The following is a 22,091-nucleotide window of genomic DNA, read 5'->3' on the forward strand; positions in this document are numbered from 1 at the left end:
GACCTCTCAGGCACATGAAGATGGCGAGACGGGTAGCTGCTTCTTCAGTGACCCTGCTGTCATGCCTCTTTCTTCCATAACCCTACACATTTTGTTTGTGTATCTCACTTTTGCAAGTTCTTTTTCACCACTGGTTTCTCCCCTTCTCTATGATTTCTTAGGGTTCTCTTCCTCCTTCATGCTCGCTTTTCTGCCTCCACTTACACTGCTTCAAAGTTAGGTGATGAAAAATAGGTCTCGGTCACAAAAATGCGAGTGTCCACCCCTGCATGAATTCGGCACTACCTGGTAATATTCTGCAGGTAGGGGGAGTGGGATTAGATGTTTTGCAGAAATAAACAGACATCAGTGTTAGGGCTCTCTTGTTTATATCACTTTTATTAAAATCCTTCCCCTGACACCAATAGCCTGCAGCTGTTCGTAAAACGAAGGTATGTTTTAAGGTAATGTATATTATGTTTACATAAACAGCCCGTTTGGGCGGCTGTTTTAGAATGATGCTGCCTGGAATGCAGAGGGATTGTGACTCAGTGTTCTTAAATAAGAAAGATAGCACGAGAAAGCAATGAAACAAAGAAAGCCGAGCTTAAATTGATAACGGCTGAGGGTGCCTAGATCAGGTTCTCTTTGTTAATCCATTGTCTTTGTCCTTGCCACACAGTTAAGAATGCCCAACCCTCGGTTTAACCTTCACTGTGTTTCCAGATGGCTGATGGGTTTACTACGTGGTCTAAAACAGAACTTTGTTAAATGATGTCAATCTTTACCATAGATGTGATTCAGTGTGCACTGATAAAGTGTGACAAATGCCTCCTTTCTCAGGGAGTGCTTAGGGTGGGGGTTCTACACTTTGATGTGTTTACACTCAACTTGACCCTACCGATAAGTTAGTGTGCATGAAGAGAAGGAAGTGAAAATACACCAGCAACTGTGCCCCGGAAAAAAACATTTTTATATGCATTTACCTCATCGTACAGCAGGTTTCTCTGCGCTTCTTAGGGTCAGGATTTCTTTCCAGATCAGAATGTGTGCCCTGGGGCAGCCGAAATAGTTGCAGAAATGATATGCACGGTCCTTGGGAGACTCTGTTATCCATCTGCTTGACTGGTAGGGCTGGACAAGAGCAGGGACACCGGCTCACCTGTTCCACTGTGGGACACTAGCACCAGGAACAGCTGACAAGGTCCATGATGGAGCCGGTGGCCGCCTTGCCAATGAAGTGGAGGGATCCAGAGCCCAGAGCAGCAGAAAGAAACTCGTTCAAAGGCGAGGATCGCCCAAAAACAACTGTGGTCAATACGAGATCTAGAAGCTATGACTAAAAGTACAGTCAGCGCTGCTGCTAGCAGAATCACGAGACATAATGCAGGAACAAGCATTGGTAAAGCCAATAGGTCTCGCCTATACAAGAGTTATTGGCTTTAGCACTGTGTTTTTGCCATTTGTACACCAGTGTGGCTTCTGTTCAGCAAGCATGACTAGAGTTAGTGGGGGGAGTGTCCTAAAGTGGAGTAGAGTGAGTAAGTGGAGTAGAGTGAGTAAGGGGAGTAAAGTGTCGTAGAGGGGAGTTCAGTGGCAGAAGTGACAAAGAGTGCAGTGTCTCAGAGTGGGGTGGAAGAGGGTGGGTTGGAGTGGATTGAGGTAGTGGAGTGGATTGGCGTAGAGTGGGTTAGATTGACTGGGGTGGATTGGAGTGGGTGGGGCGGATTGAAATGGGGTGAGGTGGATTGGATTATAGTAGGGTTGTTTAGAATGGCGTGAATTAAAGTGGAGGGTGGTGGACAGGAGTGGTTGGATTGGAGTGGCCTGGATACACCGGAAATGAGTGGAGTGGACTGAGGTAGGGAGGGTCAATTGGACTGCAGTGAGGTGGACTGGAGTCGTGGACTGTATGGGGTGTATTAGATTGGAGAAGGGTGGACTGAAATGGGGTGGGTGTATTGGGGTGAGGTGCAATAGAGTGGGGTGAATTGGATTGGCATGGGGCGGGTGGATTGGGTGGGGTGTCCAGGATTGAGATGGGGTGGATTGGATTGAGGTGAGGGGAATTGGGTTTGGTTTAGGTGGACTGGATTGGAGTGAGCTGCACTGGATTAGGGTGAAGTGGACTGGATTGGGATGAGGGTGAGTGGATTTGAGTGGGCAAATTATTTTGGGTTGGAGTTGAGCAGAGTGGAGTGGTGCAGATTTGAGTGGGCAGGTTGTTTCAGACTGGAGCTGAGTGGGGCAAAGTGTTTTCGATTGGAGTGAGGCAGATAGTTTTAGTTTGGGCCAGACTGTAGTGGTGCAGATTTGAGTGGACAAATTGTTTCGGACTGGAGCTGATTGGAGTGGGGCAGATTGTTTTAAATTGGAGTGAGACGGATTGTTTTGGATTGAGTGGGGTAGGCTGTTTTGGATTGTGCAAGGGAGATTATATTCAGTGGATTTGAGTACGGTAGATTGGACTGGGCTGGATTAGTGTGGGGTGGATTGGAGGGAGGTGGATTAGGATGAAGTGGGTGGATTTGGGTGATGTAGATTGATTGGAGTGGATTAGGGGGAATTGGAGTTGGGCAGATAGGAGTGGAGCAGTTTTTGTTGGATTGAGTGGGGTAGATTGAAGTGGGGCAAATTGTTTTGGATCCGAATTGGGTAGATTGGAGTGGGGCAAAGAGATTTAGATTGGAGTGGGGCAGATTATTTTAGATTGAAGTGGAGCAGATTGTTTTGCATTGAATTGGAGCAGATTGTTTTGGACTGAAGTGGGGCAGATTGGAGAGCAGAGATTGGAGTGGGGCTGATTGGGGCGGATGTACTGGGGTGTACTGCAAGATTATGTGTTGAAGCATCATTTCAGAAATAAAACATAAGAAACAATGTCGCTTTGAAAAAAGATAATCCTTATCTTTTTTTAACTGCGCCCATAAGCAAAAACAAAAGAAAACTTGAGTACAAAGTGAGAAAAGAAGATTTTGCAAAATAAAAGAAATGTAACTTTAGAAAATAAATCTTGGCAATTTTGCTTGCCTTGCTGTGCACGTGTTTTCCAGTCACCCGTCTTCTGTTTGCTGGGGACTAACAGTTAAACAGAACAAAATAGTAACTCAATCACATCTAGAGCAGCGGGTGTTCACTGATTAAGCTGAATCAATCAGTGCTTGGTCCCTGCTCTAGAGAGGAAAGGAAATTATGCTAGCCCTGCCTTGACAGAATGCGAGTGCTACAGCAACAAAAGATGGACGGAATGCTGGGTAAATCAAACATTCATCCCCAGTCAAGAAGCTGGATTAAATCCATCTTTCTTTTGCTCAGTACGCCACCCCAGTTGGAACCCAGCCATATGCAAACCAGTCTTGACCCTGCTCCTCATAGGAACAGTCCAGCCTGAACTGCTAAGCCGGGCCCTAACTGGACCAGAAAAAAGAACCCTGGGACTGGTTTCAGAATTTCATCCCTCATCAGCCAGGCTAGCTTGAATCCAGTGGCATACCCATCCAATTTAGGGCAATAAGTGCTACAGCAACAAATGATGGGTGGAATGCTGAGAAAATCAAACAATCACCCCCCCAGTCAAGAGATCTGATTTAAATCCATCATTCTTTTGCTCACTGCGCCACCGCAGTTTGGACCCAGCCATATGCAAATTACGAGGCTACAGAGAAGAGAGACATGCAAGTCAACAAATGATAAGCAAAGGGCGGGCTTCAAACCCTTTCATGTAGTCAAAAGTGTCCTGCAAGAGACCCTAAAATGGTAAATCGTCATCCCAACAGATGTGGTAACAGCTCAGCTCTGTAGTGTGTGTGGTGCGGGGGTGGGAGGGAACACACAGATCACGCTTTTCACCAGATAAAACTCAATTCCATTGGATGATGGCTAATAAGGACTCTGCTTAGGGGTGCGATCACGATACAAGGGGTGTCGCACTGATGGGGGTACAACTGCGACTTTTGCAAGGTTGACTGCTCATCTTTCTGTAGCTTATTGCTATAGTTGGATGTTAAACTGGTACTAATGAGGTACAACTAATGCCCAGTGTATACGTTTAAAAATGACTAAATAATTAAGTAATACTATCAAAAAATAATTTCTAATTTTTCTCTAGACGCATAATTCCAGTGGCCCTATTAATACGGTATGCCTCAGTGTCATTGACTAGACTATGTGGCAAGATCACAGTTGCGGTGATAGGCCTTCAAGTGTTTTGACCTCAGAGTAGCCTAACGGATCAATGAAATAACAAACACATCTGCTAAAAACAGAACCTGCTTGGAAACGTACTAACTCCAGCATTGACAGCTACAATTGACATATTTGCCACTTGATTGGCTGGTGGTCATATATGAATGGAGCTAAAAACATTCATCCATTTGTCAGAATATCGTTATTCGCGCGGCTGACCCTTGAACTCCTTTCACGCGCCGGCTGTAATGCAGCAGCGCACGTAGGCCTCTTCTTTATCGTCGGCTCCGATAACAACTGACTTGTGACCCCAGCCTTCCTTCTGGAATCCTGCTTCTCAGAACCACCTATTTACAGACGGGCTCCTGGAAGGCAGGCGTAGCTGGGATTGCTATTTCGGACAGTTGTGGCGCAGCTGCCTCCTTCCCACGTGCTCCTTCGCAGGCGCGTCACCCTCAGGCCTTCGTACCCTGCACCCAGAGCGTGGGGGTAAGGAGGAGGGGGGGGGGGGGGGTGTTCCGGGTTGGCTCCTAGCCCTGAAAGGCCAAGAGGCCGTCAGCTGGGGAAGAAAAGAGTGGAACTGGTTTAATTAAGTGGTGGATAATATATTGCACTTATAAAGCGTGGCTCTGGGAATTAAATCACTGGTCTCCCAGAGAGGTCAAAAGGTGAGAATGGATATGTGAACGCTATATTTGAAAACGATATTGGCAGACACCCCAAGAATGCACAATGAATGAAAGAATTGCTTACGAATTTTATAATAAATCAATGGCTTGCAAAAATAGATGGGCGCCTGCATGAGGCCCTTCATTGGTGACCGAGGGCAGGCTCGGGTTCTGTACTGAAACAGAATCAAAACAAACCCCTGCCTAAAAGATTTCCAACGTTAACGAGCCAACAATTCCGCTATTGTTTCTACGAGGCAAGTCATTTACAAAAAACAAAGGAATGGGCAGTGCGATTGTATGTATGTATTCCTGACGTTTCCCGCCTTCTCGATACTGCCTCCTTAAATACAACTATTTTCTGACATTCTGGCCCATAAGAGGGGCCGTGGGCCATGTACCAGGGCGGCGAGGAGGAATGCAATGGAGACACAATCATTAAGTCGCTGAGCACGTTAATAAGACAGGAATGCAAATACTCCACAGGGAGCGTTTTAAATGCAAATCTCGTGCTGCATACGAAGGAATTTACAGAGAATTTCGAGATCTCCGAATGAAGAGGGGACACACTGGCCCAGCTCCTGTGGAGGGGTTTAACACAGACAGCTCGCGATAGGCCAGGGTTCTCAGATAAGCACTGCCACTGCACGCAGACATTCCAGCCCCGCCCATCCCTATTAAGTGAACGCTACAAAAAAAAAAGCCTTGCCCAGCGAAAAATATCACGGACCCTCTCCTGACAAATTCTCTCCACTCGCCATGCAGCTGCCAGCAGCTCAGCACACAGCAAAGGCGGCGCAGGAAAACCCCTCCCCCCACACAAGCGTGAGGCCCAGTCTGAACTTGGGGGTGGGGTTGGGCTGCGGAGGGCGCCTTGCGCCCCTGACTGGCACTGGCACAACCAGCATGCCTTACTTAAAATATTTAATTCTCCAACTGCAGAACCGTGTACAGCACACAACCTATGTACCTTGGTTGGTGTGCCACAGGGTAACAGGAAAGCGAGAGGGCATTTGTATAGTGCACACACTGAAACTGATGAGATGGCACCAAGGATGCCTGCGAGGTCTAAAAAACATTCCCTTTGCTTAGCAGCCAAGACCTGCCTAGTGGAACGGCCTCCACCGACTGGGTTTAATTTTTAAGTGGAAAAGCATCCTCGGATGTTTGAACAGACGCTGCACAGCAGGCGAAAGGCTGGGTTTACAGCACAGGCAGAGACAGCAGGACGAATTTACAGAGAACGGAAAAGCTGGGTGTGTGGAGGGGGAGGGGGCTTTAGGCTCAAGCAGATCAGCAGCAGCCGGGGGCAGGGGAAAGGGGTGCGTGGCACACAAACAGCAGCCTAGGGGTTAATGCAGTGAATGGTCACTGAAGACTGTTACAACCCGACAGCTGCTGCTTCAAGACTGTCGAACCACGGGGTGCAAGAAAAAACCTCAACACACGTTTCAGTGTCTCCGATCGCGGGTGAGGGGCAGCAGAGGAATGTGTTTCCAATTCTGCCACTGGTAGGCACTGGACGATTAGAATTAGCTATTTCTGAACGAAATCAGAAAACAATCATAAGGCATAAAAGAAAACCTGGATATTCTTTCGACGAAGACGGCAACAAGCAAAGAGATACGCACCATCGATCCTATGTAGTGGACGGCTTCGGCGCCCCTGCTGCCCCCTCGCACGCATCGCACCCGCAGCATGGTGGCGCTCTCCGGCTCTGACGAGGAATGTTCTCACGACTGGTGCCGAGCTTGCAGCCCTGGTGTCTGTCCCTGACTGGACGCAAATGTGGTGAAAGGGAACCGTTGTACTGGCGGCTTTATATCAGCTCTGCAGGCCCGCCCCATTGGCTGCTGCACAGAACAGGTGGTGATGCAGGCAGAGCTAAAGGTCACGGAATTCCCAGATTAGAAGCTATCCATTCCAAGAAGTGCCAACCGTTTTCCCTTTTTTAGCAGGGGCTCCCAACAGAGCGGGGACACATCCAGACACGCATGTGCCCATCTCTCTTTTCACATAATCAGATCAATACACATTTACTGTATTTTCGTTCATTTATTCAGAGGATGATTTCAATAGTGTGTGACTGGATGCAGAATACAAATGTTATCCTCTCAGATATTGAATTATTATTTTGAAATAATGTGACCCTTATCAATTTAATAAACACCATCTGCCTGCACCATAGTTACTAACAATGGAGTTTTGAGGGGTCAGGTCGACCAAATGGAGAGCAGGGCCGGACTGGCCGTAGCGGGTGCTGGACAATCACCGGGTGCGCTGCACGGGTGGGGGGGGGGGGCGGTTTTGGGGCCCCTGGGGTCCGTTTTTTTTACAGGGCCGTTTTTGCAGCATCAGCCCTGTAACAAAATCGGCCCAAAACCGGCCCTGGCAAAGAACTCGGCGGCACCCACAACCCCCCGCCCCTTGGGGGGCAAGGGGGTGCGGCCGGGCTCTTTGTGTGGGCCGGTTTTGGTTCCCATTTCGGCCCTGATGGAGAGCTGCACCCCAGGATTAATGGGGAATGGAGCAGTCCAAACACTTCTGGCGGTCTGAGCCCTAAGTTTATATAGGTAGACATTTTAGGTTTCAGTGTGGCTAACTGTGTGGGTGGAGATCTCTGGGTTTTTGTGCTACGATTTCGTTGTGACACATTCCTCGCGAACGGCTTCACCCAAGAGCCATTTTTGAAAATAAGTATAGGAGAAAGTGGAGGATTGTGCCCTCACGATCTGTCAAAGATGGTCCAAAAAGAAAATTCAAGCGTTCCTTAATGGTATTGCGTATGTGGTTTTTATTGATTGTTGCATATGCGGAAAAAAGAAGCACAGCCGACACATGTTTTGCCCTAATGGCCTACTGGCCCTGGGCTTTTTCAAGGCTGATAGGGTGTTAAAGTGTGAGAATCAAAAGTGTGGAGGAGAAAATAATATCCGTAGGGCAGAGTGAAAAAGACCAAAGATAGGGCAAATCAGGGTATGGAGTAAATGTGACAAGATAGTGGGTGAGCAGCACAAGGTAGAATGGAGTAAAACAGAGAGGGAAAAGAAAGAAAAAATGAAACATAGGTAGGACAAAAGTAGTCGGGAGAAAAGGAAAGATGGAGAGGAAAGAGACGGGGAAATAGAAAAGAGAAGGTGACATATTCAAATAAAGTGCAATAATGTAAACATTTTTTCAACATATTTTTTATCGAAAATCACAAAGAAAGATAAAATAGTGCAGGTTACATACATGTGCATAAAGAATAATTAGATCAACCAGCAAAACATAATAAATAAATAGTTTTGCAGTTCGAAATACATAAATATTAGTACAGGTTAAATAAGTGTACATTAGGGATAATTAGATCAACCGGCGATAAATAATCAATAAATAGTTATGCAATTCGAAATACAGCAAAGAGATGTAGCACACAATATTTTCACATAATATATTAGATCAAATTACATTATCTATGTTAAACAGGTAAACCACCTGTCTCCTCACATAAATCTTGAGAATGCATAATAAAGAAAGCAAAAATGTTGTATGCAAAGGCAAAAGGGTCATGGATTCAATTACGATTGTTCATGCTCAGTGGTTCCATACATGAAGATGGTATGTGTATGGGCATGATTACAGCTATTCAGGGTCAGGATAATGACGGCAAATTAGAGGCATTCTTAAGGTAATCATTCTGCTGAGTATATCAAAGATTAGGTAGAGTGGTACTATTTCAAAATTAGGAAAGGTGCTTACCAAAGTTCAGATGTGTAGTCAGGTAAGGATCGTAATTCTAAGGTAGAAACAAAATAGGAGAATTTCTATTATTCCATATTGCATGCGAGGGAGGCACGCTAATATCGAAAACAAGCATTTGCAATGCAATAGGTCTCGAATTTGGAAAGTTTGAGCTAATGGTATTGTAAATGACATTTTTTATTTATGTGTTGGTTTTGAAAATAGCAAAATTAATAGCTTTGTCATTTACAATGCCAATAGTTATAACTTTCGCAAATGTGATACCTATAGCATTTGTAATGCAATATGTGTTGTATTTACGTGACTTAGATGTATTAATATTACAAATAACAATGGCTTTTAATTTTTTAAAATAATTTATACTTAAATAAAAGTTATTGTAATGTATAATAGCAATAGCTTAAACTTTTGTAAATAACTTTTGTGAAGATTATTTTCAGTGTATTTTATTGTAACAAAAATCCAAGAACAGAAGTGAAATATTAACATATTTTTGTGACATTTGTAATAAAGCTTGAAACATTGATGGAACATATTTGAACCAGTTGTTGTTGAATGGTTGCACAGATTGATGCTGTGGTGGCGACGAGTGATGTTGTGGTGGCGACGAGTGATGCTGTGGCGTTCAGTGATGCTGTGGTAGCGCATAGTGATGTTGTGGTGCCCCTGAGTGATGCTGTGGTGGTGCTGAGTGATGATGTGGTGATGCGATAGATAGATAGAGTGAGTGCGATAGATAGACGGAGTGAGTGCGATAGATAGATGGAGTGAGGGCGATATAGATAGATAGATAGATAGATAGAGTGAGTGCGATAGATAGATGGAGTGAGGGCAATATAGATAGATAGATAGATAGATAGATAGATAGATAGATAGATAGATAGATAGATAGAGTGAGTGCGATAGATAGATGGAGTGAGGGCGAAATCGATAGATAGGCAGATAGATAGATAGATAGATAGATAGATAGCTAGAGTGAGTGCGATAGATAGATGGAGTGAGGGTGAGATAGTTAGATAGATAGAGTGAGTGCGATAGATAGATGGAGTGAGGGCGATATAAATAGATGGATAGATGGATGGATGGATGGATAGATGGATAGATGGATAGATGGAGGGAGATAGATAGATAGATGGCGATAGATAGATAGTGTAATTATGTGGCGTGTAATTATGTGGCGCTGAGTGGTATTTTGAGAGTATGTTGCATTGAGCGCAGTGTAAATATGTAGCATATAATTATGTGGCACTGAGTGGTATTTGGAGTGTATGTTGCATTGAGTGCAGTGTAATTATGTGGCATGTAATTATGTGGCACTGAGTATGAATTCAGAACTGAGGCCAGGAGGCAAACTGTGATGACCGGTAGGCTGGAAGCATTCCTGAAAGGTCAGTGTCACTGAAAAGCAAGTACTCTGGGGCAGAGTCAGTCATATGTAGACACCCCTTGTCTGGGGCAGATGGCAGGGTGGGGTGATTCACGCGGGGGTCCTTCTGACAGCAAGGGCTGGCACAAGTATTGGCAGGTGCACGGCTGACACAGACTTATAGATAATTGATTACAGCAATGATTCAAACCTGATAAGAACATAAGAGATGCAGGAAGAGTTAACAGTGCAACTGTAGGGTGCGAGTTATGAACTGAATTTGATGGCACTTCCAAAGAGGCAAAGTACATGTGGCAACAGTAAATATTTGAAATAAATAATTCAGTGAAAAGAACTTGTAATATGTACTAGAATCCCAAACTATGTTTGAGAAGTCAATGCTACAGTGTGCACACTCTGATGCTGCTTGTGTTGGATCGCACACACCCACAGAATAGAGCGGGCTTAAAAATGACCTCCTGGATTGAATTTGAAGTTTGGAGTTCCGGGCATTCTGAGGATAAATGTGGCCCTAAAAGTGCGCAGTCTCACTGGCCCTGCAGTGGTAGCCCCTTGAAGGAGGTGCAGTGGAGCAGCTCTGTCTGATGGGAACAGTGGAGGAGGCCCTCTGTCACAAGCAGAGAACCGAAAGAGTTCACTGCAGGGACGGCCTGAGCGCAATGACTCCAGGGGGTGAAAGCGGCGCATGAACCAGAAGGAAGCGATCACAGACCGAGGAATGAGGCGGCTCCTGGAGGTCACGTGGGTCAGGGATGAGCTCAGCATATGCGCAAAAGACCCAGGTGGCTTAAAAAACAAGCTGTATGAAAGAGATGCTGAAGCCTCAAGATTTCAGAAAAAAAGTGAAAAAAACATGCTTTTCCCCACCTTTGAATCTTAAAGCTCGGTGTTGGCTTTTCCGCAAGTGTCTAGGTCAGAAGCCTTTCTTGCAACTTTACATAACTAAAAGAGTCTCCAAAGAAGGAACAATTTTTGCTGTGCTTTGAAAACTTTGCGGACAACTGGAAGTGATAAGTCGAAGAGAGTGATGTACATACTGGGCCAACAAAAAGGACATCTCCTGGGGACAAAACAACTTCCTAAGGAAATGTGTTATCTGTACGCCACAAAAAGTCCCGGAAGGAAGCCTACGGGTCCAAAAGAAAGAATGAGTCAGTATTCCCTCTTTAAGTTACACTATTGTACGCTAGTGCTTTTACTAAATGCCTCGGCTGGTTTAATATTCTCGGAAACGCTCAGTCAGGCCAAACAGAAACAGTACAGTCTTTTGTTTGTAGTTCTGCTGCGCTGTGTTTTTCTTGCCCGGGTCACCATAGCAGATGTTGCTTGCTGGGGTTATCCAGAAAGAGCATTCATAGGCAATAGGTATAAATTGTTAACTGATAGAAACTCTTAAAAATGTACACCTTTCAATTCCTGAAGAGGACAGCACAGCGGGACAGACAGCTTCTGTACTTAAGCTCAGATTGAAAATCGCAACAATAAATGTAAACATTTAAACAATCTATTTGGCTGCAGTGTGCTCCCCGTGAAAACAAGTTGGATGGGGGTGGGGGGCGGGGGAGCAGGGGAGTGAGCGAGTGGGAGGGAAGCGCTGGCGAAGCGTCGCACTTCAAGAGCCTGGTGGGGGCGTGGGGGAGCCAGCGAGTGGGAGGGAGGGAAGGAGCATATGGGGGTAAACTACTTGTGGAGGTATACCATTTTATTTAGTGTTCAAAAGGACAAAAAATATTTATGTTCCCTTGTAGACAGACATTCCCAAAAATAAATAACATGAAACTGTGAGCCCTTATTATAATAATGATGAAAATAACTTTGGGACCCATTCTCAACAATGCACTGGCAAAGGCAGTATCATGCCCTTTGGACCTATTGTCTTTGCCAGTTGTTTTTAGCTAAGCTGTACAGCATCTGCAGTGTTGTGTAACATGGCTAGGGAAAAGAAGTAAATGTTTCTTTGTTTTTTTTTAATGAAAAAGATGCTATTACGTGTCGGTCACGTTGTTTTGAAGGAGTGTATAGTCCACCTATGCTCATGCCTACAAAATTACACGTTTTTAAAAAAATGTACTGAACTGGAAACGTAAATAAACAAGACCCAGAGCACACAACTAAAGGCACGAGGAGAAACGCAGGCTGGACAGAGTACATGATTTGATAGACAAGTTCACATACAACTAGTACAGACAATCGTCGTTTGGGAGAGGAGACATGGCACGCAGGATGCTCCGGTTACTGAAGCTCGAACACCTCAGTCAGACTAGATTACAGATGGTTACGGATCAGGGTGCGAATGCACCCAGGCAAGCGGCTATTAATGAGGCATTTCACCAAGGTTTGCAATTTTGTTACAATATAGTCCAGATACATACTTGTGTGGAACAGGCAATATTGGTATTGTAGGGTGTGGTGTGTTAATGATTACAAAGAGGTACTATCAGGTAGAAGACACCGAGTGAGTGTGATGCTGAAATGTATGGCGAGGCAGGACGCAGTCCTACAGTGCAATGGCATAGTGTGATGAAAGGACAGGTTTTAAACTCTGGGTATGTACGTAGTGCGGTGACAGCATGTATGTGTGCGACTGGCTTTTCTGTGGACGAAGAGCCCAGTTTTGTGTGTTGTAAGTAGTTTAAAAGCAGCTCACCACACAGAAAACAAGCTCTTGGCATTGCTGTGGGGGGGGCGGGGCGGGAGCACATTGATGGGGGAGCAGCAGCCTTTGATGTGCAAGCATGTGAATGGGAAGAGTGGCCGTGGGAGGTGGGAGGGGAAGTCGGAGAGTGCAATGTGCAGGCGGGGGGCGAGGAGCGGAGCCTTTGAAGTGTGTGAGGCACTGAGAGACAAATGGTGATTTGTGACGTAGCTGGTTTGTGAACGCACACGGAGCACATGCACTGTGGCAAATCCGCCGTTGGTTTCAAAGCTTATTTGGCCCTCAATACTCTCGTCCATTTATCACTTAAGTGATAAATAGTCAAGACCTAAAAAGGGGGGATGGGAGGCGGTGGCCATTGCAGCTAATGTCGTAGCGCTTCTGGCCTCTCGTTCTCCTATGTGATTAACGGGCGTGCTGTAACCACATTAAGACTGGGGTCAGGAACATAAAGGGGCCCGGCCCGGTCGGGAGCATTAAGACAAGGATCAGAGACATAAAAGAAGCCCGGTCGGGAGTATCAAAATAAGAAAAATAGGCTGAATTAGAAATCTTCAACCCTCGGGCCGCGCTGTGAAAGCGTAATATAAATGACGGAAGACCTTAATAGGCGGATGCTAATTGAGCTGCTGAACTTAAATCGTTAAACGGCTCTGAAATCGGGAGCGTTTATTGCGATAATTAAGGGTCCGCGTTAAAAGTGCTTAAAACCTAAGACCTGTGCTCCTGTCAGCAACCGTGTCTTACCTCAAAATGTTCAATAATCTGTTTCTGCGGTCCTCGAGCAAGAGGAGCTGCTTTCCCCACTGTCGATTATACTATGACTCTGACGTCAGAGTCAGAGCAGTCATCCAGACTTGTGGCACGTTGCAGAGGCCACTGAAAAGTTACTACGTTCAGGAATGACGCTAAAGGGCCAAGTTATGAAACTATTGTAAAAGATAAATTGTAATGAAGGTAAAAATATATAAAGGAAACTCATTATGAATGCTCGGATTAGGGGCCAAGAAAAAATAGATCCGGAGAGTAAAGTTATTAAGACAATTTATCTTTTACAATAGTTTCATAACTTGGCCCTTTTAGCGTAATTCCTGAACGTAGTAACTTTTCAGTGGCCTCTGCAACGTGCCACACGTCAGACTGGCTGCTCTGACTCTGACGTCAGAGTCATAGTATAATTGACAGTGGGGAAAGGAGCTCCTCTTGCTCGAGGACCGCAGAAACAGATTATCGAACATTTTGAGGTAAGACACGGTTGCTGACAGGAGCACAGGTCTTAGGTTTTAAGCACTTTTAACGCGGATCCTTAATTATCGCAGTAAACGCTCCCGATTCCAGCGCGGCTTCATGATTTAAGTTCAGCAGCTCAATTAGCATCCGCCTATTAAGGTTTTCCGTCATTTCCATTACACTTTCACAGCGCGGCCCGAGGGATGAAGGTTTCTAATTCAGCCTATTTTTCTTATTTTGATACTCGCGACCGGGCTTCTTTTATGTTCCTGACCCCTGTCTTAATGTGGTTACAGAGCGCCCGTTAATCACATAGGAGAACGAGAGGCCAGAAGCGCTACGACTTTTAGCTGCAAGGACCGCCGCCTCCCATCCCCCATTTTTCCATTTTAGCGTGCTTCCCTCACATGCAATATGGAATAATAGAAATGTTCCTATTTTGTTTCTACCTTAGAATTACGATCCTTACCTGACTACACATTTGAACTTTGGTAAGCATCTTCCCTAATTTTGAAATAGTACCGCTCTACCTAATCTTTGATGTACTCAGCAGAATGATTACCTTAAGAATGCCTCTAATTTGCAGTCATTATCCTGACCCTGAATAGCTGTAATCATGCCCATACACATACCATCTACATGTATGAAACCACTGAGCATGACCAATCGTAATTGAATTCATGACCCTTTTGCCTTTGCATACAACATTTTCGCTTTCTTTCTTTTGCATTCTCAAGATTTATGTGAGGAGACAGGTGGTTTCACCTGTTTAATATAAATAATTTAATTTGATCGAAATATATTATGTGAAAATGTGCTACATCTCTTTGCTGTATTCCGAATTGCATAACTATTTATTGATTATTTATCACGGTTGATATAATTATCCCTTATGCACACTTATTTAACCTGTACTAATTTTTATGTATTTTGAATTGCATAACTATTTATTGATGATGTATCACCGGTTGATCTAATTATTCTTTATGCACATTTATATAACCTGCACTATTTTATTCTAACTTTGTGATTTTCGATGTCTACACAAATATTTTGAAAAAATATGTTGAAAAAATGTTTAAATTATTGCACTTTATTTAAATATGTCACCTTCTCTTTTCTATTTCCCCGTCTCTTTCCTCTCCATCTTTCCTTTTCTCCCCCCTACTTTTGTCCTTCCTATGTTTAATCTTTTCTTTCTTTTCCCTCTCTGTTTCACTCCATTCTACCTTGTGCTGCTCACCCACTATCTTGTCACATTTACTCCCTACCCTGCTTTGCCCTATCTTTGGTCTTTGTCACTCTGACCTACGGATATTATTTTCTCCTTCACACTTTTGATTCTCACACTTTAACACCCTATCAGCCTTGAAAAAGCCCACGGCCAATAGGCCATTAGGGCGAAACACGTGTCGGCTGTGCTTCTTTTTTTTGCATATGCAACAATCAATAAAAACCACATACGCATTACCAGTAAGGAACGCTTGAATTTTCTTTTTGGACCATTTTTGACAGATTGTGAGGGCGCAATCCTCCACTTTCCTCTATACTTATTTAAGGTGTTCAGCAACCATTTTGTCTTGATGACACGGTGGCTAGTACTAGGCCCTTAGCATTTTTGCCCTCCCACCCTTCCCTCGAGACAGGGGTTAGAGTCTGCAGGAATTTTGAGATGCATTTGTTTTTTAGGGCATGCTTTGTCTGGAACAGGTGTGCAGGGGGAGTTCATCATGCATGGTAGTCGCTTTGAAGCAGGCGCAGGAGCAGGTGGCTGAGAAGTTGACATGGTTTACCAAAGTTTATTGTTGTTGACAGCTGCAAACCAGGCTGAAAGGGTATGGGTAGACAAGCTCATGTGTGGAAAAGCCAGGAAGTTAAAGGATCATTAGGGAATGAAGTTAGTTAGGGGTTAATAGTTGCAGTAAAGCAGGAGGGGAGTGTATAGGTATCAGTGGCAAAAAATTAGCACAGGAGGAAGTAGAGACTTATCAGAGGCGCAACTAGAGTCTAATTTCGGGGGGGGGCTGAGAAAAAATTTCGGGGGGGGGCTGATTCTTCAAGCAAAAGGCAGAGTGGAGCTGCAGGGGCTCTAAGCAGGGGGGCCATGAAAGCCTCATTAACAAGCAAAAGGTCTTTAAAAGACCTGTGAAGTACTTGGGTGCTGCTGTGTGTGTGCCCGGGAAGCTATCTCATCCCAGGCTGACACTCACAATGGGGGGGGGGGGGTGCTGAAGCCCTTTGAGTCCAATGGGCGTTGCATGCCTGAAACTTAGAGAATTAAGTTGTTGTGTAGGGGGGAGGTACATTTAGGGGTGCAGAGTAGTTGACATAGGTGACCAGGTCTGTATAGTGAGGTTTTAGTTTTGTAAGGCATATGGTCCATGGTTGTTTATGTGATGTGCACCTGTTTCAATAAAGCAATAAAGCAGACATTTTCACCCAATCACTGTCAGTGGTTTGTGCTGCTCCCCCATTTCCCCAAACATTTCTTCAGCGGTTAAGAGGTACAGTCTGGGGTATCACTGGGAGCTCATAATTGTGCCCTGAGTGAAGTAAGATGGCCGCGACAATGTATGGTGGGCAGTATGCAGGACAAATTCTTAAAGGACAGAGAAACCATGCATAGCATTTACAGATTACAAAAGTAGGGGTTGAGCTGGTCACTTTGTTAAAGTACTTTTTCTAGAGACCATGAGAAAATGTTTCATTTTGAAAAATAAACACATGGATAGGTTTGAAATCGAATCATTACATATCAAATGTTCAACTAATTCATAAAAAAGTTCATAAAAAAGGTGTATGTTTTGGTAGAAATATCAGACATTGATGTATGATGATTTTTGTTAATTGAAAGTACATTCAACCCAACATTTCTTAAAATGTCTTTTATTCTGATAAAGGTGTAGAAATTCAGATTAGGTAATCCATGCATTCCGATTATTAGATATCACTGGTTATTCTGGAAAGATGTCCACTGGATGAATGTTCAAAGACAAAGAGAAGTATCTGAGGTACAGCAAGTTATTTCATATTTGTTAGGCCTGGTACCATTGGCGTGGGTCTCCCTTCCATCTTTGCTGTTGCCTCATGTATTGTTGCTGGTGTTAGATGCTTTGGGCAGTGGGCCACTGCTATCCAGTGCCACAGTGCAAGTGCTCCCTATTGTAAATTGATGTATTAATCAGTGTTTCCACTTGTCAGACCCTAGTCTAGTGCACAAAGTGTGCCCAGGGCGTGTGAATCCAAATGCTGCTGTTGGGCCTGCAGCACTGGTTGTGCCACCCATAGAAGCAGCCTTGTAAAATATGTCTAAGGTCTGCCATTGCAGAGCCTGCGTGTAGTCTGGTACTGTCATACTGACTGGGCAAGTGCACCCACTTGCCAGTCCCTAAACCTTACCTTTTCTTCATATCAGTCACCCCTATGGTAGGCCCAAGGGCAGGGTGCATTGTAAGTATAAGGTAGGACAAGCCCTGGTGTGTGTGGCATGTCATAATAGTGAATTACAGCCATTTTTGTTTTTCACTATTGCAAGGCTACCTGTTCTCCATAGGCCAGATTGGGCTGCTAGGTTTTTACATGTTTACAATGCTAGCAGACTCAAAGAACATGGTAGAAATTCGAGTTTAGCATGCCTGGACTCAGAATAATAAAATAGATATTTTAGTGAAGTTGGTTTTAATATTCTGTGTTTGCAAATACCACTTTTAAAAAGTAGGTATTTGCTTGTCTAACCATTCAAACTTGCCTCTGCTAGGTTGTGTATTCCTATGTCTGGTTTTGTGAGTGACAGGGCTGGGGTATTCCAGGAGACAGGCCGAGTCACCCGGTGCTGAATAGAGAGATCTGCATTCAGATGGGAGGGAGGAGTTTCACCTGAACCTTGAATAGGGCTGTGCCTGCCTTCCACAATGCTGGCTCCACCCCCTGGGGAGCGGCTGGTGTCTCTGCCCTGCACACTGAAAGAAGAGAAGGAGTCCTGTCAACAAAGTGCTCCAGTACTGTACTTGCCTTCCACAATGCTGGCTCCACCTTGAGTGGGGCGTCTGATGTGCTTGCCCTGCACTGTGAAAGGAAAGGAGAAGTCTGGTAAACAAAGTGCTTCAGAACTGGTTTGGACTGAGCAATGGCCCAACTCCCCTCAGAGAACAAAAGATTTTGGGGTATTAATATTGGGACCCTGATCCCATGAAATTAGATCACTTTTGGACTACAAGAAGAAACCTTTACTGAGGAGAGGAACCTGAAGAAACTGAGGAGAGACTATTCCCAAGTTGAAGTGCTGCTTGGAGGATTGGCCTGCAGTGGTTGCCTTACTGCCAAAGGAAGGAGAAAGGAACTTTGTGTACTCTGCTTTGAACTTTTGAAGGATCCCCAAGGACTTGGAAAAGAGCTTGCCTCCTGCTGAAGTCTCAGGGACAACAGACTTCACCCCCAGCTCCCCAGAGTTCTTTGGAAGTGCCTGCTGCTGTTTTGGGCCATCTGAGGGACTGCGTTTCGCAAGGAGCTGGAGGCGCGACTCAACGAAAAAAAGCGTGTCTCCGTCGCTGAGCCTGCCGTTGCAACTCTGAAGGAGGGTGTCGCCGCTGAAACTGTCACACTGCACCGCATCGGAGAGAAGCGTGCCTCAACGAAGAGGAAGCGTTTTGCCGTCGCTGCTGCTGCTGTCGCAACTCCAAAAGAGGGTGTCGCCGCTGTAGTTGTTGCACTGCACCTCATCAGGAGAAGAATCTCGCAACGAGTTCGGAGCGTGTCGCCGTCGCTGTGCCTGCGGTTGCAACTCCGAAGGTGGTTGTCGCTGCGGGAACTGTCGCATTGCACCACATTGACCAAGAGCACCTCGCATCCCCGAGAATCGTGCCGCCGTCGGAGCTGCTGCAGTCGCATCTTGGATGTCGCCGCTGTAGTTGTCGCATCGAGCGGACCCTTCACGCATCATGGGAGAAGAGCGTCGCCGCTGGAGCTGTTGCCGTCGCATCGTAAGGGTGTCGCCGCTGCAGTCCACACATCGAACCGAGAACTTCTTGCATCCCCAAGAAGCTTGCCGCATCTGGAAGATCTTCACGTCTATATTTCTTTGTATCTGAACTTTGCTGCATTTCCCATTGCTGCGACATTGCTTGACGTGGAAGCGCAACGCAACCTAAGGTACATTGACGCAGAGTGTCGCATCTAAGAACTGAACTGAACTAAGCTTAAATCTACCATCTCAAAGTAATCTTATTGTGTATTTTTGTCGTTTATGTTGTAACTCTATATAAAGTATACTTATTTTTGATATAAAACCTGTGTGGTTTCAATTTGTAGTGTTGTCACTGGGTTACTGTATGTGGTCACAACTGCTTAACTTACAACGCCTCTGAAGTAAAGCCCTTCTGCTCGTGCCAAGCTACCAAGGGGTGAGCATGGGTTATTTTAGGAGTGTAATCCCCTTATCCTGACTAGAGGAGAGGGTCCCTATTTGTCACACGTACCTACCTGTGCCAACTAGAGACCCCCAAATCTAGCATTGGTATTCAGCAGTGAGGATTCTGGATTTGCATTTGTGACTCATGTACAGTGACTGGTGAACACTACTAAGTGAGTGCAGACCATAACGATACCACATACTTTTTGGTAGTTTCCTTTTTGGATTTTTGTTCTATTTTTGAAAGATGCCTGATTCAGTCGTAGTGGAGAGAGCAGAATCCATAGCCTCTATTGATTTCAAATGGGAAGAAGAAAAGCTAGAAAGCTACAAAGTAAAGCACCTGAAGTATTTTTGCAAGAAATTCAAGGTTTCCACCGTTGGGTGTACCAAGAAAGAAGAATTCTACAAGGCACTGATGGCCTGGGTAGAAGCAAGGAAATCTCCTGAAATTGAGGAGGGAGATGACCTGGCAATTTTGCAACAGGAAGAGCCATTGGGCTTAGGAGCAAGGAGAATACCTTCCGCTGCAGGTAGCAATGCTTCTAACAAGAGTCTGTCTCCAGAGGAGTTGCATGACAGAGAGAGATCAAGAAGGCATGAAATGGAGATGACCAAGTTCAAGGTGAATAGGCAGCTGGAATTAGAAAATAGAAGGTCAAGGGGCATATGTATCAACCGTTTTTTAGTCGCAAATCCTGTGATTCGCAAAAAAGCTCAGTTCGCGAATAAAAATACGGAAAACAGGATGTATGAGTCAAATCGCACAGCAAAATAAGAAATCGCAAAAATTGCGATTTCTTACATTGTGATAACATGAAATCTGCAAACAATTTAGCGATTTCTTTATTAGCGATGTTCCTCGTTTACGAAAATCGCAAACTGGATATCGCAAAATAAGAAATCGCAGTGACATGTAACGAAAATTTGCAAATTGCGAATATGTGAAAATCGCAATTTAAGAAATTGCAATTGCCACCAAGTGCATGCAGGTGGGAACCAGGTGCAAGGTATAAAAAAGCAGCCCACAATGCAACACAGCACCGAAACCGCCCTCATTGCAGCAACTGACGACATCCGAGCTCTACTGGACAACAGAGAAACAGTGACCCTCATTCTACTCAGCCGCTTTCGACACAGTCTGCCACAGCACCCTCATACAACGCCTCAGCAACATCGGCATTCAAGGCAAAGCCCTGGACTGGACCATCTCTTTCCTAGCTGGGAGAACTCAGAGAGTCCGACTTCCCCCATTCAACTCAGAGGCCACTGAAGTCATCTGTGGAGTCCCACAAGGATCCTCACTCAGTCCCACCCTCTTCAACGTCTACATGAGCCCACTCGCATCCATCGCGCGCCAACACAACCTTAACATCATCTCCTACGCTGACGACACCCAGCTGATCCTTTCCCTCACCAAAGACCCCAACACCGCCAAAACCAATCTGCACGAAGGCATGAAAGAAGTAGCCGAATGGATGAAACACAGCCGCCTAAAACTCAACTCAGACAAAACGTAGGTGCTCATCCTAGGATCTTCCCCCTCTGCCTGGGACGACTCTTGGTGGCCTTCTGCTCTGGTCACAGCACCCACACCCACAGACCATGCACGTAACCTTGGCTTCATCCTAGACTCCTCTCTCTCGATGTCCAGACAAGTCAACGCAGTCTCTTCCTCCTGCTTCAACGTACTTCGCATTCTCAAAAAGATCTTCCGCTGGATCCCCCTCGAGACAAGAAAGACCGTCACCCACGCACTGGTCACAAGTCGACTGGATTATGGTAATACATTATACGCCGGAATCACAGCAAAATTACAGAAAAAACTCCAACGCATCCAAAACGCATCAGCAATACTCATATTAGACATCCCTCGCCAAGATCACATCACCGGACACCTAAAAGACCTCCACTGGCTTCCCGTCAATAAAAGAATCACATTCCGTCTTCTCACCCACGCACATAAGGCCCTCTACAATTTAGGACCCGAATGCCTCAACACTCGACTGTCCTTCTACAAACCCACCCGCCAACTTAGATCGTCCAATCAAGCCCTCGCCGCAGTCCCGCGCATCCGGAAATCCACCATGGGAGGAAGATCCTTCTCCTTCCTGGCAACCAAGACCTGGAACTCACTCCCCACTCACCTCCGCCTTACTCAAAACCACATCTCCTTCAGAAAAGAACTTAAAACCTGGCTATTCGACCAATAATTTTCACATTCCCAAGCGCCTTGAGACCCTCTGGGTGAGTAGTGCGCTTTATAAATGCTCGAACTTGAACTTGAACTGAAACTTCCACAATCGCAGCAATATATGTGATAGCCAGGAGGCTGCGTATTCGTGCCCTTGCACAGAGGAGACTGAGACAGGAGCGTATTTTCAGACTGCGCATCACGCTGTTCCAGCAGACTGAAGAGGACATTCATGAGAAGAACAGACTGCACCCACACACCATCCTGGACCTGATTGAGGAGCTGAAACCCATTCAACACACAGGACACAAACAATCCCCACCCATGTGTAGGTCCTGTGCTCCCTGCACCTCCTTGCCTCAGGGAGTTTTCAAGGAGTCATAGCAGAGGTTGGCGGGGTGTCACAGAGTGCTCTATGTCGCTTTTTTCATGCCTTTTTGGATGCAATGCTGAAGAGGCTAGCACATCATATATACTTCCCCAGCACCCAACAGGCATTACAGCAAACCAAACTTGACTTCTATCAAATTGCACGATTCCCCCATGTAATTAGCTGTATTTATGGGACCCATGCATGTGGCCCTCACACCCCCAGCAGCAACAGAATATGTGTTCAGGAACCGAAAATGCTACCATTCCTT

General features: G+C 45.3%; 1 protein-coding gene across 1 annotated transcript in view; it reads right to left on the reverse strand.

The window, feature by feature from the left end:
- The window catches only part of LOC147733656 (glycine amidinotransferase, mitochondrial), a 48,734-nt gene extending 42,106 nt beyond the window's left edge, over positions 1 to 6,628 (reverse strand). The window contains exon 1 of the mRNA XM_086958244.1: positions 6,464 to 6,628. Within this exon, the coding sequence (XP_086814370.1) occupies positions 6,464 to 6,532 (69 nt within the window). The 5' untranslated portion in view covers positions 6,533 to 6,628. The remainder of the gene's footprint in view (positions 1 to 6,463) is intronic.
- Positions 6,629 to 22,091: the final 15,463 nt, after the last annotated feature.

This window comes from Lissotriton vulgaris, chromosome 2_1 (assembly GCF_964263255.1).
Source record: "Lissotriton vulgaris chromosome 2_1, aLisVul1.2, whole genome shotgun sequence".
In the NCBI taxonomy this organism is placed as follows: Eukaryota; Metazoa; Chordata; class Amphibia; order Caudata; family Salamandridae; genus Lissotriton; species Lissotriton vulgaris.